This window comes from Phaseolus vulgaris, chromosome 9 (assembly GCF_000499845.2).
Source record: "Phaseolus vulgaris cultivar G19833 chromosome 9, P. vulgaris v2.0, whole genome shotgun sequence".
NCBI lineage: Eukaryota > Viridiplantae > Streptophyta > Magnoliopsida > Fabales > Fabaceae > Phaseolus > Phaseolus vulgaris.
In genome coordinates this window covers 11408009-11422757 of record NC_023751.2, presented here as the reverse complement: position 1 = coordinate 11422757, position 14749 = coordinate 11408009, and the positions used below count along the sequence as shown (strand labels likewise).

Sequence of the window (14749 nt, the reverse complement as noted above, 5' to 3'; positions counted from 1 at the left end):
TCGACATCGGCCCGGGCCCGTTCAGCTCCACATCGGCCTGTTCAGCTCCACATTGGCTCAGGCTCGTTTGGCTCGACATAAGCCCGGGCCTGCTCGGCTCGACATCGGTCCAGGCCAGCTCGACTCGACATCGGCCCGGGCCTAAACGGCTAGAAATCAGCCCAGGCCCGAACAACTCGACATCGGTTGGGCCCACTCAGTTCTACATTGGTCGGGGCCTGCTCAGCTCGACATCAGCCCAGACCTGCTCGACTCGACATCAGCCCGGGCTCGCTCGACTCAACATTAGCCCGGGCCCTAATGACTCGACATCGGCCCGGGCTTGCTCGGCTCGACTTTGGTTTGGGCCTGAGACTATTCAGCTCAACATGGGCTCAGGCCCACTCTGCTCAACATGGGCTCGGGCCCGCTCGACTCGACATCGGCCTAAGCCCGCTTGGCTCGATATTGGCCTGGGCCTGCTCGGCTCGACATCGGCCCGGGCCCGCTCGGCTCGATATCAGCCTGGGTCTGCTCGACTCGACCTCGACCCGGACCTGCTCGGCTTGATATTGGCCCGTGCCTGCTCGGATCGATATCGACCCGGGCTCGCTCGACTCAATATCGGCCTTGGCCCGCTCGGCTCGACTTCGACCCGACATTAGCCCTGGCCCGGTCGACTGGATATCGGCCCGGGCCCATTGGACTCAATATCGGACCCAAAAGACTCGGGTCGACTCAATATCGGCCACTCAGCTCGACTTGGCTCAGGGTTGACTCGGCTCGACTTTGGCCCAAAATGACTTGGCTCGACTTTAGCCCATACCAACTCGATTTGGCGTGGACTTGGGTCGACTTTGCTCAACCTGAGCCCGAATTGTCTGGACTCAACCTGGATCGGGTCAAGTCAAAATCTAACCTAAAATGCAATTTGGATAATCCAAAAATGTATCCAATCTATATCTAATCCTTATCCAATTAAAAGGATTGGATTTAAAATCCAAAAATATAGATTTGGATTTGAAATAAATCCATTTAAATGGATTAAAACTAATATGGATTTGGATAATTATGAATTGAATTTTGTAATTTGGATTGGTTACTCAACTTTAATTCCTAGGAATAAAATTATTGAAGAAAATCATTATATATGTAGGAATAATTTATTTCTAATTCTTTATTATAAAAATATGTTTGATAATTTGACAGTTAATTGTTACTAAAAAAACCCTATAAAGGTAAAAAAAAAAAGTTTGTAGAGTAAATAAATTGCTACTTATTTACAAAATAATATTCTTAAGAATCAGTTATACATGTTTATGAAAAATATTTTTAGAAACATTTTTTTACTGTCAAGTGTATGGATCAACTAACTGAAGTTGTACTAACTTAACCAAAAATATCGAATTTGAATATTGAATATTGGAACGGGTCATACATAATTGTTCCATTAGGCTTAGGCAAGAATGTATGGAAGATACTTGTGGTTTTTACCAAATAAAATATTGAAAACAATGAAATGGGTTGAAATAAAGGAGCGGGGAAGGAAGAACATTTCTAATCCAAAATGGATAATATATGTATGGTAAAAGAAATAATAAAAATTGAATGCTACAAGAAAAAACATTGAGAAACCTTAACCTACATCTTTTCTTTTGTTTTTAGTTGAAAAACATCTATTCTATAGTGGAACTGGTCTATATGAATTCCAAATAAACTCCCTTGTATACCCAAGAAAAGAAACCGAAAACCCTCTCTCTGTAACACAATACAATAAAGACCACTTCCATTAAAGGTCGATTTCGTGATTCCAAAGACCTATATACAGATGAACGGATCTAGGGAGAATAAAAGGAATAAAAGAATGAATCACCTCGACTTCCTGTTGTACATTCCCACTTTTAACACAAGACTGCGGTGGTTCATACTCCTCTCTTTTAAGTCAGAATTCTTCTAACAATCTGCAACTGTATGTTGGTCTCCTGGCTAGAACAACACAGAAAACTCCATATTGTTTTTCATGTGGATTTCCAAAGTAGATCCGTATTTAGAGAAGCCTCCGTTGTAATCTAATAAAGAAGTCACTGTTGCTTGGAAGTTTGAGCTTCCCGTTATAGGAACAATCTTTGTTTCTCAAATGCAAAATTACAAGATAATTCATTAGTCACTTCTGCTGCTGAGTCTATCTGAAAGCAAAACATCGAAGAACAAAATTAAATTATGTACATGCATTACTTAAGGCATCGATGGATATAAAAGCGGGGATGCATTAACGAAACAAATACCTACCTGATGCTCGCTTCCCTTCCATGGCTTCCCTCTTCTTCTGGCAACTTGAGCAAAGGAAAGGTCCATCCCAGGGACGCAGTCTTCCTGGGTTAGACAGACCTACGTGTATAGAAATACCCTCCCCAGGTTTAATCTCTACCTGACACACTGCGCAGATAAATAACTTGAACATGTTGCAGAGCGGATATTTTGTTTCCAACCTGCATCTCGGACAAGGATGTCTCATGTCAAGAGAGATATAAGTAAAGAGCAAGATGCCAACATTCACAAAACATGTTACGAAACCAGACCTCTCTGAAAGCATAGCAGACCCTTCCTCGTATAGTTCCTGTACCATATCTGGCTCCTGGTATTGTTTGTCAACGTAAGATGATGATTCAGAGGACTTTTTGCGAAAAATGGACTTAAGCCTTCCTTTTACCGGTTTCTTTTGTGTTGGAACAGAAGTAGGTTGCTTCTCCTGCGGATATACATCAATAACAATGCAAGTTGTGTCATCTCTAAGTCCCTTTGCCTGCACGGCTTCCTGAAGGAAGAAATAGAAATAAGTAATATTCCCTCCGATTCTTATTATAAGACATATTTTAGTAGAAATTGCTGATCAATTTTATAAGACATTTTTTAATTTCTTCTGTAAAAGATGTGCATACTTTCACAATATGTGGTGCTGCAGCCTCGGCTGACATGCCACGACAGCAATCAAGGGCCAATTCTGCTGTTAGAGCATCCCAGACACCATCACTGCTGATAATGATCCTGCCTCCAGCAGTAGAAAGCTGCACAAACAGACACGCGAGGAAAATGCAAAATTAAGCTCTTTAAGGGAAGAAAAAGTACAGAAGGATTTACAGAAAGACAGCAAGAAAAATACATTTCGACTTTTAAAAGGCAATAGATAATCTTAAGAGAGAGAAAATGAAAATTCAAATGCTGTTTATAAATTGGAAGAAAATCATGCCATGAAAACACTATTTCTGCCTACGAAGCTGAGATAGAGAACAATAAATAACTAAACTTAAGAAGACAAAAAAATTATATACGTTAAAGTAAAATTAAGAAGTGAAGCATGAGAGAAACAACTAATGAACATAAAACAAAGGAAAGAAATGGCCAACCTTCACTTGCTTTACGTGTGGTACAGGGACAATAAATTCACCAACATCCATATCACCAATGGATCGGGAGAGACACAAACCACCAGGCCAACATCTCAAAGGACCAACCTACAAATATCATTAATCTAGTCAGTTATAGTACAACTTAAAAGCAAGTTTCTTCTAAAGAGAAAATTAGTAAATTGCAAAGGAAGATCATTTAAAAATCATCACAAATGATCAGTATAACACCAATAATGTAAACAACATTTTTCCCAAAAATATTAAAAAATTTAATGACATGTGATGGGTACTGTTAACTGAAGTCATGATCTTATAACTAGCACTAACTATCTTGCTTCTCAACTCTCCATGGTATAAACCTAGTTTATTTCTTAATCTCTGCGTATCTAGTTTAACTGTTCAAGCACGACATACAAAAAGAGTAATATTGCTATTGCCAGAGGCATCAAACCCATTGGACAACCAGCCTCACTCACTGCTTCAATTTTAGCATTGGCGGTATTTTTTTCCTAAAAGGGGATGGTGAGAGGTATTCATGTTTTTAGGCAACGAGTTCCATGTAAGATAAAAGAGCAATCGCAATTAAAAAGAAAAAAAATACCTCTGTGCCTCCACCTGTATTTAAACGACCAACCTCACCTCCACTAGAAGTGATGCGGACCCTCCTGATTAAAAGAAAAAAGAAAGGGTGAGGCTGTGCTGCAATGTAATGGAGCAACTCCAACAGTTATTCCAACAAACCATTCCAGTAACAACTTACTCCTCTTCGTTGCTATCTAGTCTATGGTCTGCTGACAAGTAATAAATCCCACCTTCATAAGGTTCAAGTATGCAACGGGAATCACCAACTGATGCAACTGTCACAACACACCCATCTATAATCATGAAGGTTACAGTTGTTCCTGATGTGTGTGCTGTACAAGCAAAGATAATAGTGTATATTAAATCAACATAAAAGTTATGAAAAATACAACAAAAATTTGTAACTCAGAAGTATAAAACCTATCAATCACAGCTCAGTTACAAAATGTTTTGGTAACTTGCATTAGAAAATGTATGTTCTCCAATAACTATGACAATGTTTCATTTTCCATTTGGGGTGTTCCATACTTAGTTTGGAAAGTAAACTATGTTTCGTGACATGTTTTATTACCCTCGAAACTAAGTTTGTACATCAAAATTGTTTGCGAAAATCAATTTTCTAGAAGCAAGACTTGGGAACTTTGCAAACTTTAATCCAATCAAACACTACATATAAAAAGGAGTGATTTCCAACAAATTCAACCAATAGAAGAGAGTGTGTTTAAAAGAGGGTGTTACTAATATTTCTCATGTACAAATAGCTGCATTAACTCAACTGCCCTTATGGTTAAACAATATTAAACTGTTCTCAGTAAGCATTAGACAATTAAAGCTAAAGCTGACCAAAATACAAGTACATTTTTCAAGGTTGGAAAAATATTAGGAGGGCTTCCTGATATAGTCAACACGTTCAGCATGAATTCTAACTTTTATTCTTTAATTTTGTTTGCTTTTAACAATTGAGAATATTGATTGACTAGTTGTTTATGTAACGAATAATACTAAACTCTCCTACAATGTTTTCCTATTAATTCCCCCCCGCTTACTAGATGAAAAAAGTATTGAATACATTTAATTTTTCATTCAATACATTTTACCTTTTTCACTCAATAATTTCTTTAAAAAGTAGAACGATATTGCATAGAAGATACAGCCTTACTCTTTGGCAATATTACATTATTACTGTGAAGATTTCAGACATGAATTTGCCTCATAGGCTAATAATTAATAGAAGCAAGAACAAACCCTACATAGAAGTAACCAGTTATACCTTTTTCTTGAAAATCTTTATCAGTTTTTACAAAGCCTGCAACCAAAGCCCTAGGCAACGCTGAAACCCACTCATCTCTGTTAAGCTCAGAAGGAATTGCACTTAAAACGTTGTTCAGGAGATTCTCCTTGGTATAAATAGCGGCAGCAGATCCATTATGTCCATCAAATAGCTGTAAAACCTCGACATCAGAGAATGCAAATACAACGAGAAAAAAAATGGCTTATTTTGTATAACATCAGCATTCATCCAAAAAACCGCCAATGTAATCTTGTCATTCAACTAATGCAACTCAATTAGAAAAAAAAATAAAAATTAGTTGCTTTCACATACACAAACAAAAGCTAGCTATCAAGAAGTAGCCGGTGAACAATCAATTCAATTGCTAAAAAATCAATTCTGGGGAAAAACTCTTGGAAAATCGCTTCTGGGGGGAAAACCTTGGCAAAGAACACTAAAGTCATTAATATGGGCTTCCTCGATAAAAGAGAAATCATAACATAGGCAATTTGCTAGAACACTGTCGAGTTTTGACTATCTAAGAGCGTGTTTGAAAATCCATTGAAAAATAACAAATCACAGTTTGAAACGTAAAAGATATGACTATCAGTTTCTTACTAAAGAGGAAAAAACACATCTGAGATATGGATCCAAACATCAATATAAACAAAAGTAAGATACAATTGGCTTTAAATTGTAAGCAGCTCAACAAGAAGTAGGCAGTCAACAAGCTGAATTTGCGTTGTACTCACAGACACATCTCAATCGCTTTTCTCTATCATAATGTCATGACAGTGTTCATACATAAAATAAGACATCACACACACTTTGACTTCATGCATCATCACAATCACATACGAACTACAACATTCATTAAACCCACTTTTTAAAAAAAGAAAAAAGAAAAAAGAAAAGCAGAATGCGATGGAATGTGAAAGGAACATAACATACCCCAAAAACAGAATACGTAGAAACCCCATCTCCGACGACCCTCTGGCATTCCGTCTTCAACAGCATGAAATCCTCTCCTTTCTTATTCTCACTAGCTTGACCGTGCACGATGACAACATCCGGCTTCTCAATTTTCTCGTTGGCCAACTCACGCTTCAGCAGCACCGAAAGGGGAACCGTTTGGTGTTCACTCCGACCAGACATTGTTCGCGCCGATGAACCTCAATTTCTCCGACAGGACACACCGACGCGTAGTGCTTTAATCCTCCATGGGATTGCAAGAAAATCGTAAAATAGGAGAGAATGAGAGAGAGGAAGCAATCGTGGTATGAGATGGCAATGTGGTTGATTGGAAGAAGAATGAGAAGGCGGATGCGAAGAAAGGGGAAGGAGGTTAAGACAGGCTGGAATGGAGCCGTCGAAAAACGCGGATCCCGGCGTTCTGCAGAGCTTGCATTATTGTTTCTATGGTTGGATTATGCACACAACAACGCAGAGAGACAATAAAGCATAAAACAAAACAAAGCAAAACGAAACAGAGAGAGAGAAAATGAATGAATGAGCCGTTTCCTTTTTCTTTCTCTCTTTCTTTCTATGCCCCCAAAGAACACGGTGAATGACGTGACATGGCAAGAACGCATCGTTTCATTCGTCCGCGCCAGCCAGGCACCCTCAATGTCAACGTTTTCTTCACTCTTTCACTTTTTTTCATCATTTCTACTCCCAACGCAAAAAAACTAAAATATTAAACCTTCAAATAATTTAATCTAATTTTTTTTTTTAAACTAACTATTATAAAAAATAATTTTTGACAATTAAATATTCCGTATTTTTATTTTATTACAAATTTGTGTAAAATATTTTTTATTTTATTCATTCAATTGTCCCTATGACTAAATAAATCACTGTTTTAAATATATATATTCATTATCTGCAAATTAAGGGCCTTAGATATCTGATTAGATTAGAATAAATGAATCTGAGATTGAAGGCAATGTTAAAAATAACCAAACTGATTTTCAACTCCTCTTTGACTTGTTTTTAAAATTTTCTTAAAATAAATAATGATTTAAATTTAATTTTTATGCAGTCAATATAAACAGTGAGGTAAAAGTTATAAGTATGAGTTTTTTAAGATAATTATAAAAGTAACAAGATTTTCATAGATAAGAAAAGTGGAAAAAAAAGTGGAATTAATTGAAAGGATGAACCTTAACATTGGATGCGGAGAAGCCGCAATCATCGGCGCTTGTTATATTTAGTTAATATCATAGACAAAAACAATTGGCGCGTCCACGTCAAACCATCGCCGAAAGAAACAAGATCATCGAATCAAACCCCAAATTATCCTTTCTTTGTTTTGTGTCACTTTGTGTGTGTGAGTGAGGGTTTCACAAAGTGCTACAAAATATACAGATAGTTGTTGTGGGAGAAAGTTCCTCCTAATTATGCTGCATAAGTGATGTTCCAATCTAAAGTTAAGATATAACATTGTTATGGTCAATCACTGCATTCAAAATATTGTCTGTTTTTAAAGGTCGGTGATCCATCACGGTTTTATTATAAAATAGGTTGAGGAAGGAAAGAGTATATAAACTGTCTTTGGTCTAATTTATTATGACGTCAGTAATATATTATAATTTAATTCTATCAAAATGGCATGTGTGGGATCTCCAACCTAATTTAAGATTTATTTATTAAAAAAAAAGTTTAGTATCTCTTAATTATTTTGGGTCTATATAGGATTTCATCATTTAAATACTGAAAAATGAATTAAGTTCAGTTTATTTTAAATAATGTAAGATGTTTAGTTTTGCGATTTGCAAGCTGTAAACAGGCCAGGTGAGTGAATGTTTGGTTTGGAAGGAAGTGTTTGTGTTGTGATGAAAAAATAAGATATTATGAAAATTCAATACGCGTATTCTCCGCCACATCCGCTATTTCCAAACAACTTCTCCAAATTCAATCATTTTATAATGCAATCTTGCATTTCTTTTTCCATCAAAACACTTTTATAACTTATATTATATACCAGGTGAAGTTGCTTCCATTGGATGCTACACGTTAATTCATTATTCTGTATTTAAGTTTACTTCATTTGTTATATAGGATGAAATACTTCAAAATGACAAAAAAATGTTTTTTTTTGTGTGTGGAATAATAATGAAATACTTTAATAACATCTAATAAAAAATAGTTTCTGATGAATATATAACGAAAAATTGAAGAGGTTTTATTTATTTAACTCGAATGCAAACATTTAAATAAGCCTGCGATTAACACATGGTCGTGACATGTTTGTGCAATGGCACATGTGACATGATTATTTTCTGCCTTTGTGCTCTTCACTCGGCCAGCCCAAGGCATGTCCAGCTATGTGCTAGAGTCAACAATTTCACACATTTCATATTTTTTAATTAGAAAAAAAAAGTATATTAAGAACGATGTATTGATCAATAACATCAGATTCAAGAAAGTTGGTCATTCTATTGATTTATATGTATATTATAAATTACAGATGGAGAATAGTTCCACTCCACTAACTTACGCTCCTTAAAGAGGATACATATAACACACAAGTTAAAGTTAGTCTTCCACACAAAAACTAAACCCGAAGACGCATTTATTAGATCAGTGATCCTGAAAAATGAAAAACTAAATAAACAACGCATTTATTAGAGGGAGCCTACTCCTGCAGTATCCCATAATAATTTAAAGACTGAAACAGAAGCAAACTTTCACTGCTTTAAGACTCACATGAACAATGCTGAATTAAGACAAAAATGAAAGTGCTACAACAGCACCCACTTTGACACTCGCACAAGTCCCACATGTATCTTTAAGACGACAAATACAAAATTTTAGTATGACTACGATTGCAACCACCGGACAGAATGTGATGGGAAAGTTGGAATTTATTGTGCCTAAACCCAGCCATAACCCTCAGAAGCAACTAAGAAACTCAATACATATAATTACAATAAATTAAGAAAAGGACAAAACTTAGATGCATGATTACAATGCCACGAGTATAATTTATGTCATTCCCCAATCAGATTTCGAGTTTTTCTTAGTAATCTACACAATGTCAATGTTTATTATCATGATGAAACATGGTATTGGTATTGTATCTAAGTAATGTATAATAAGAACAATGCCATGCTGAGGTATGTCTTGAGTATCCCCGTGGCATGTTCTCACCTGGTGTGTATTATCACTTTACCTTTCAGAACCTAATGCCATTAGTCAGTCTCCAACGAACATAAAATTGCCATACAATACTAGTCCGTTCTAGATTGTTAAATATGTATTAGGATCTGGACTTAAGCAAGGAATGTTTGTTTGTATTCTTCTCCTGTAGTTTTTTTTTATTCTTTATGATTCTATAGGTGTTCCATATTTAACATTAGGACTTGTTGCTCAATTTCTCATCAAGTTTTACCAAATCATCATTGTTGAAGTCCAAAAGCCTAGGACAAACAATATTGTTTTAAGTATCAAGCTCAAAAGGAAAATTGTTTCTACTCTACCACAGAAGGCCTTTTCTCGTGTCTACATAGGTCTCCAAGTAGTCCTTTCTAACATTACAGATGATGACTTTTTACGACAAGTACATCGCGTTTGTCAGAAGTAATAATTGTTCCTAAGGACGAATATCGATCCCACAAGGAACAGTAAATTATCAAGTACAATATTTGCTAAATATAACAACATAACAATAAAAAGAGTTTAGAAGTGATTGTGTTGACACTATCAATAAGAAAACAAACAAAGAATTAGTTGCTTCAATCGGAAAAAATATGGATTAAGTTTCATCTCTTCCACTCTCATGTATTTTGATTGGCATGTTAATATTGATATTGATGCCCGTAGAAATTTATTTATATTGATCTCTCACCTATAAAATCCCTAAGAATGTTTCATAAATATCAATCTCTCGCATATTTATAAAAACAACTTAGAATCACACTCAGACGTTAATGGCAATTAATTAACATTTCGAGTCTATCCCTAGCACTCAAATATGCCAAGTATTGGTGTTTAAGTCCAAACCCTAAAAATACTTCTCGGTCAGATTTAAGATTCTCAATTTGTCACGGAAAGTTAAAAGTAAAACAACAATACCAATAATCAATCAAGAACTGAATATTAATATATAAGATATCACCTCAATCAATCAAGATTTGAGCATATTACTCTCAATCCCAAAGGGTACGAGATTTGAGCATAAATAGAATTAGCTACGCATACTTCTAGCACCTTCCATTCTCCCAATTGAATTACAATTCACTCTATGATGTTTCCCTCTCAATCTGACACACTAGGATTGAGCCTCTAGCCCTCTATTTATCCTAGTTTTCTAGGGGTTAAGTTGTTTCCTGTGTTGCGCTAATGACCTAAATGATAAAACATAAAAAAATGCCCAAACTTTCTTACATTTTTTTCCATTCTGAGACTTTATCTTTTTAGCTCAAATTATTCTCCTTTATTCCAAATCTTCAATCTTCCCTAGAAATCTGCAATTAACACCAAATTTGGGAATAAAATGCTCTTATTCAAATAAAATACTCATAAAAATGTAAAAAGGTATAAATTCATAAATTAAGGATTATTTTATATGTAAATTAGCAATAAATCATCATAAGTGTCTATATTTTAATATGAAATATTACTGAAATTAGGCAACTAATTTTTCATTTTATCAATTCACTAAGGGTGCTCATGGATTGGATTTTTCAAATCCATATCCAAATAAATGGATTAGATTTAAAATGCAAGATCAAATTTATTTGGATTTTTTTTAAATCTATTTAAAGTGGATTAAATCTATATTAAATTCACTTTGTCAATTACATTAAATCCATTTTGATATGGATACAGACTAACTTGGCTCGAACTGGGCCTAAGCCGACTCAACCTGGACGAGGACCAACTCAGCTAAGGCTCGGGCTCGGACGACTCGACATCAGCCCGAGCCCGGACGACTCACATCGGCCTGGGCCCGCTCGACTCGAAATCGACCCAGGCCCGAACGACTCGACATAAACCCAGGCTCGGACAGCTCAACATCAGCCTGAGCCCGCTCAACTCGACATCAGCCTGGGTCCGCTTAGCTCGACATCGGCTCAAGCCCACTCGACTCGACATCGACATGGACCCGCTAGGCTCGACATCGGACCGGACCGCTCGACTCGACATCAGACCAGGCCCGCTAGGCTTGACATTGGCTCGGGCCTGCTCTGCTCGATATTGGCCCGGGCCCGCTAGGCTCGACATCTAGGCTCGATATCGGTCTGACTCGCTCGGCTCGACATCAAATCGGGACCGCTAGGCTCGACATCGGCCCGAGCCTGCTTCTCTCGACATTGGTCTGGGCCCGAACGGCTCAACATCGGCCCGGGAAACTCAACATCGACGTAGGCCCAGACGACTGGACATCGACTTGGGCTTGTTTGACTCGACATCAGTCCGGACCTGCTCGACTCGAAATCGAGCTGAGACTGCTCGGCTCGACATGGGCTCGAGCTCGCTCGACTCAACATCAGCCGAGGCCTTCTCGGCTCGACATTGGCCCGGGCCCACTCGGCTCAATATCGGGCTTGGCCTACTCGGCTCGACATCATCCTTAGCCCGATCGTCTGGATATCGGCTCGAGCCCGCTCAACTCAATATCGGACCTGAAAGACTCGGCTCGATATCGGCCTCGGTCGACTCAGACTCAATATTGACCACTTAGCTCGACTTGGCCAGGGTTGACTCGACTCTACTTTGGCCCGAAATGACTTGGCTCGACTTTGGCCCTTACCTACTTGATTCGACTTGGACCGACTTTGCTCAACCTGGGCCCTGTCTTGACTCAACCTGGATCGGACCAAGTCAAAATCCAACCCAAAATGCAATTTGGATAATCCAAAAATGTATCCAATATCTAATCCATATCCAATTAAATGGATTGGATTTAAAATCCAAAAATATGGATTTGGATTTGAGATAAATCCATTTAAATGGATTAAAACTAATATGAATTTGGATAATTATAAATTGGATTTTGTAATTTAGATTTTTTGCCCCCTTACAATTCACCATTATGGATGTCCAAACAAAAGCTCTAGGTCAAACAATATTGTTTAAGTATCCCCGTGGTTCACATCTCCATTTCCATTTTAGGATATTTTTACTTTAGATGTAACTTATGATTGATCATGCTTATGAAGAAAATAGTACCTAGATTAATTTTACTGGCTTCAATCTCCAACTGCAATTCACTTGAGTTGTTTATCCTCTGAAGCACTATTTGCTCTAATAATGTACACCTGAAAGAAAACATTAGCAACCACAATGTGTCATGTGGTTAGTGAATTCAAAGAGTACACCTGAGGCACCAGTAGATGCTAAATCCATGAATTAAAATTGCAGTAAATAGATAGCGCAAAAGGGATCAGGTAACAACAGAAAAGAAAACTGAATTCTGAATGTGTATCGGTGTATTAACCACTGCAGATGTACTGAAATATGCCACACATTATTTAAAGTTTTAAAGAAGAGTCATGGACTCGATTATTAGTGGCATCTCAACTTTTTTTCTTTATAACAACCATAAGTAGCACACTCACAATATGATCAATACTTAATCACCTTGAATGCTGTGCGCCTGATTAATTGGAAAATTAAAGCGTCCCCATCAGCTAGGTCATGAGCAACAGCAAAACCTTTCCATCCCCCACTAAGTCCTGATTTACGTGGCAAATATATTGTTGGATACTCATTCCCATCTTCATCAATCAAAGTCATCACTTCATCCCCTTTTGGAAGATTGCTCTTGCAGAAATGGACTGGAAGGCCCTGTTGTCAACGAAAAAATATTTAACTGAGTCACTTCTGCAGTATCAAGGTTATGTTGTATATACAGGGGTATAGACTTTTCTTAGGAGTCCTATATCCAATCCTTGAGTGTTTTAAATACTTTTAATTATAAGAAATAAGCAGACTACATAAAAATTGAGGAGAAATTACACTCCGTTGTCCATAAATCCTTCTGAATGACACTTACGCCTTAAATGGAGACTCACCTCACCTCCCTTGTGTAATAAAGTAGCCCGCAATCCTTATTAAAGTGACACGCAGCCCTTCTTTGTGCTATTTAAGGGAGGTGGTTGTATTTTAAAGGCTAGAGAAGATAAAAATATCATTCAGGAAAACATAATGTCCATGTGCAATCTTCCCTGAAATTTTACATCATCCAACTTTATATATTTAAGTTTACACATGGAAGACATCAAATAATCAAATACTACGAAAAATATTGTACTGTAACTTTTGCACCTAGTATCACTGCCTCTTCTCTTGGAATATATACACTCTTAAAGAAATGTCAAAGCAATTTTATTTAGTGGGTTGTGAATGTATGATTAACTTTTTCAAAACAGTGTAGTCATGACTCAGGATACAAGGATGAAAAAAAAAAAATCTAAAGATAAGAAATTAGTTTTATTTTATATACCAGCCAGAAGCCTCCACTGACATGGGACTGGAGCATAGACTTTATGAAGTTCGGGTAATCAGATTCTAAACCCGACGTTAAGTTTTCTGCTTTTTCTAAAGCTTCTTTCCTGGATTCATCGGAAGCGTATACTCTGTTAACAAAATCTCTGTGCCTATTGCCAATATTTCTACAAAAAACAAATGAAAGAAAAATGTCATCTCAGTTTAAAATAAAGCAAAATGAAAAGCTAAGATGCGAAAGAGAGTCAAACCTTCGAGCTATAGAGACCCGATCAATAACTATCTGTTAGGGAAAAATGATGCCTAGTGAGAAAGAAATGGAAGATGAAAGTACCAAATGGAAGGAAGAAAAAAAAAACTGACTTCTTTGTAAATAGGAGATGGCAAGTTGGCCAGACGGCCTGATCTTCTCACGACAACCATTGGTTCCTGAATGTTGCGCTTCTTCACCGATTTCGACTGCAATCAACCAAGGTGATGAAATGCAATAAATGGATGGAAACAAATTAAAAGAAAATAAAAAGAAGGATTGTTGTTGTCATGGATATTAAGAATGTTAAGTGTAGTATTTAGGGTTTAGGATTTACAGGGGAGGAAGCGGGAGAATGAGATTTGTGAAGGGCTCGAGAGAGGAGAGGGAGATTGAGAGCTTCCATTCTCTTCCTGTTTTCCTCTAATCTCTTGCGACGACTCTCCTCGTATGCTGATGCTGCCACCATTTTTGAATTTGGAGAAGACAATACAAGAAAAATAAAGTGCCCAAAATTATGTTTTGCTTTCTTTGATCTTATTTGTATATATTTGGTGTGGCATGGGAGTGTTATAAATCGACCGTTGCATTCCCACTTCCGCATGTACAGTGCTCTGTCATTTGCAGAATTTTCTTTTCAAAATAAAGCTGTTTTTTAAGATGCGTAAATTTATCTTTCATACCATAAGTTAAATTCTGACATGTGCCGAAATTTATTTACATAATTTAAAAAAATGATTTATTTGAGAAACAAATTCTTCATTTGCATACTCCCATCGCTGGGTTCATCATTCCTGCCGCTAAAAA

General features: G+C 37.0%; 2 protein-coding genes across 8 annotated transcripts; both read right to left on the bottom strand.

Moving 5' to 3' along the window:
- Positions 1 to 1533: 1533 nt before the first annotated feature.
- On the bottom strand, positions 1534 to 6899 carry LOC137821524 (probable protein phosphatase 2C 12). 4 transcript variants are annotated; one of them, XM_068626152.1, is made up of 9 exons: positions 6190 to 6899; positions 5239 to 5410; positions 4147 to 4300; positions 3988 to 4051; positions 3384 to 3491; positions 2919 to 3044; positions 2559 to 2794; positions 2269 to 2468; positions 1534 to 2165 (listed from the first exon to the last, which is right to left on the bottom strand). In XM_068626152.1, the coding sequence occupies exons 1-9, from the start codon at positions 6391 to 6393 to the stop codon at positions 2140 to 2142; spliced, it is 1290 nt and encodes a 429-aa protein (XP_068482253.1). In that variant the 5' UTR covers positions 6394 to 6899; the 3' UTR covers positions 1534 to 2139. The 4 variants fall into 4 exon arrangements, with proteins under 4 accessions (XP_068482253.1, XP_068482252.1, XP_068482255.1 ...); XM_068626151.1 differs by having other exon boundaries at positions 1534 to 2161; positions 6190 to 6840; XM_068626154.1 differs by having other exon boundaries at positions 4147 to 4243; positions 6190 to 6840.
- A 1757-nt stretch (positions 6900 to 8656) lies between these two features.
- Positions 8657 to 14636, bottom strand: LOC137821527 (B3 domain-containing protein At5g42700-like). Of its 4 annotated transcripts, none has more exons than XM_068626157.1 (7): positions 14280 to 14636; positions 14056 to 14151; positions 13944 to 13975; positions 13691 to 13859; positions 12826 to 13032; positions 12415 to 12503; positions 8657 to 10706 (listed from the first exon to the last, which is right to left on the bottom strand). In XM_068626157.1, the coding sequence occupies exons 1-6, from the start codon at positions 14544 to 14546 to the stop codon at positions 12453 to 12455; spliced, it is 822 nt and encodes a 273-aa protein (XP_068482258.1). In that variant the 5' UTR covers positions 14547 to 14636; the 3' UTR covers positions 8657 to 10706; positions 12415 to 12452. The 4 variants fall into 4 exon arrangements, with proteins under 4 accessions (XP_068482258.1, XP_068482260.1, XP_068482259.1 ...); XM_068626159.1 differs by having other exon boundaries at positions 8657 to 8844; XM_068626158.1 differs by having other exon boundaries at positions 8657 to 8829.
- Positions 14637 to 14749: the final 113 nt, after the last annotated feature.

What these genes read in the sequence shown, in the direction of transcription:
- LOC137821524 (XM_068626151.1), bottom strand. Translation starts at nt 6,393, where the DNA reads ATGTCTGGTCGGAGTGAACACCAAACGGTTCCCCTTTCGGTGCTGCTG. An exon ending in CTACGTATTCTGTTTTTGGG is followed by an intron (nt 5,411 to 6,189) that starts GTATGTTATGTT and finishes GAGGTTTTACAG; the next exon opens with CTATTTGATGGACATAATGG. An exon ending in CAGCACCACATATTGTGAAA is followed by an intron (nt 2,795 to 2,918) that starts GTATGCACATCT and finishes TTCTTCCTTCAG; the next exon opens with GAAGCCGTGCAGGCAAAGGG.
- LOC137821527 (XM_068626157.1), bottom strand. Translation starts at nt 14,546, where the DNA reads ATGCGGAAGTGGGAATGCAACGGTCGATTTATAACACTCCCATGCCAC. An exon ending in CATCTCCTATTTACAAAGAA is followed by an intron (nt 13,976 to 14,055) that starts GTCAGTTTTTTT and finishes TTTCCCTAACAG; the next exon opens with ATAGTTATTGATCGGGTCTC. An exon ending in CGGGTCTCTATAGCTCGAAG is followed by an intron (nt 13,860 to 13,943) that starts GTTTGACTCTCT and finishes TGTTTTTTGTAG; the next exon opens with AAATATTGGCAATAGGCACA.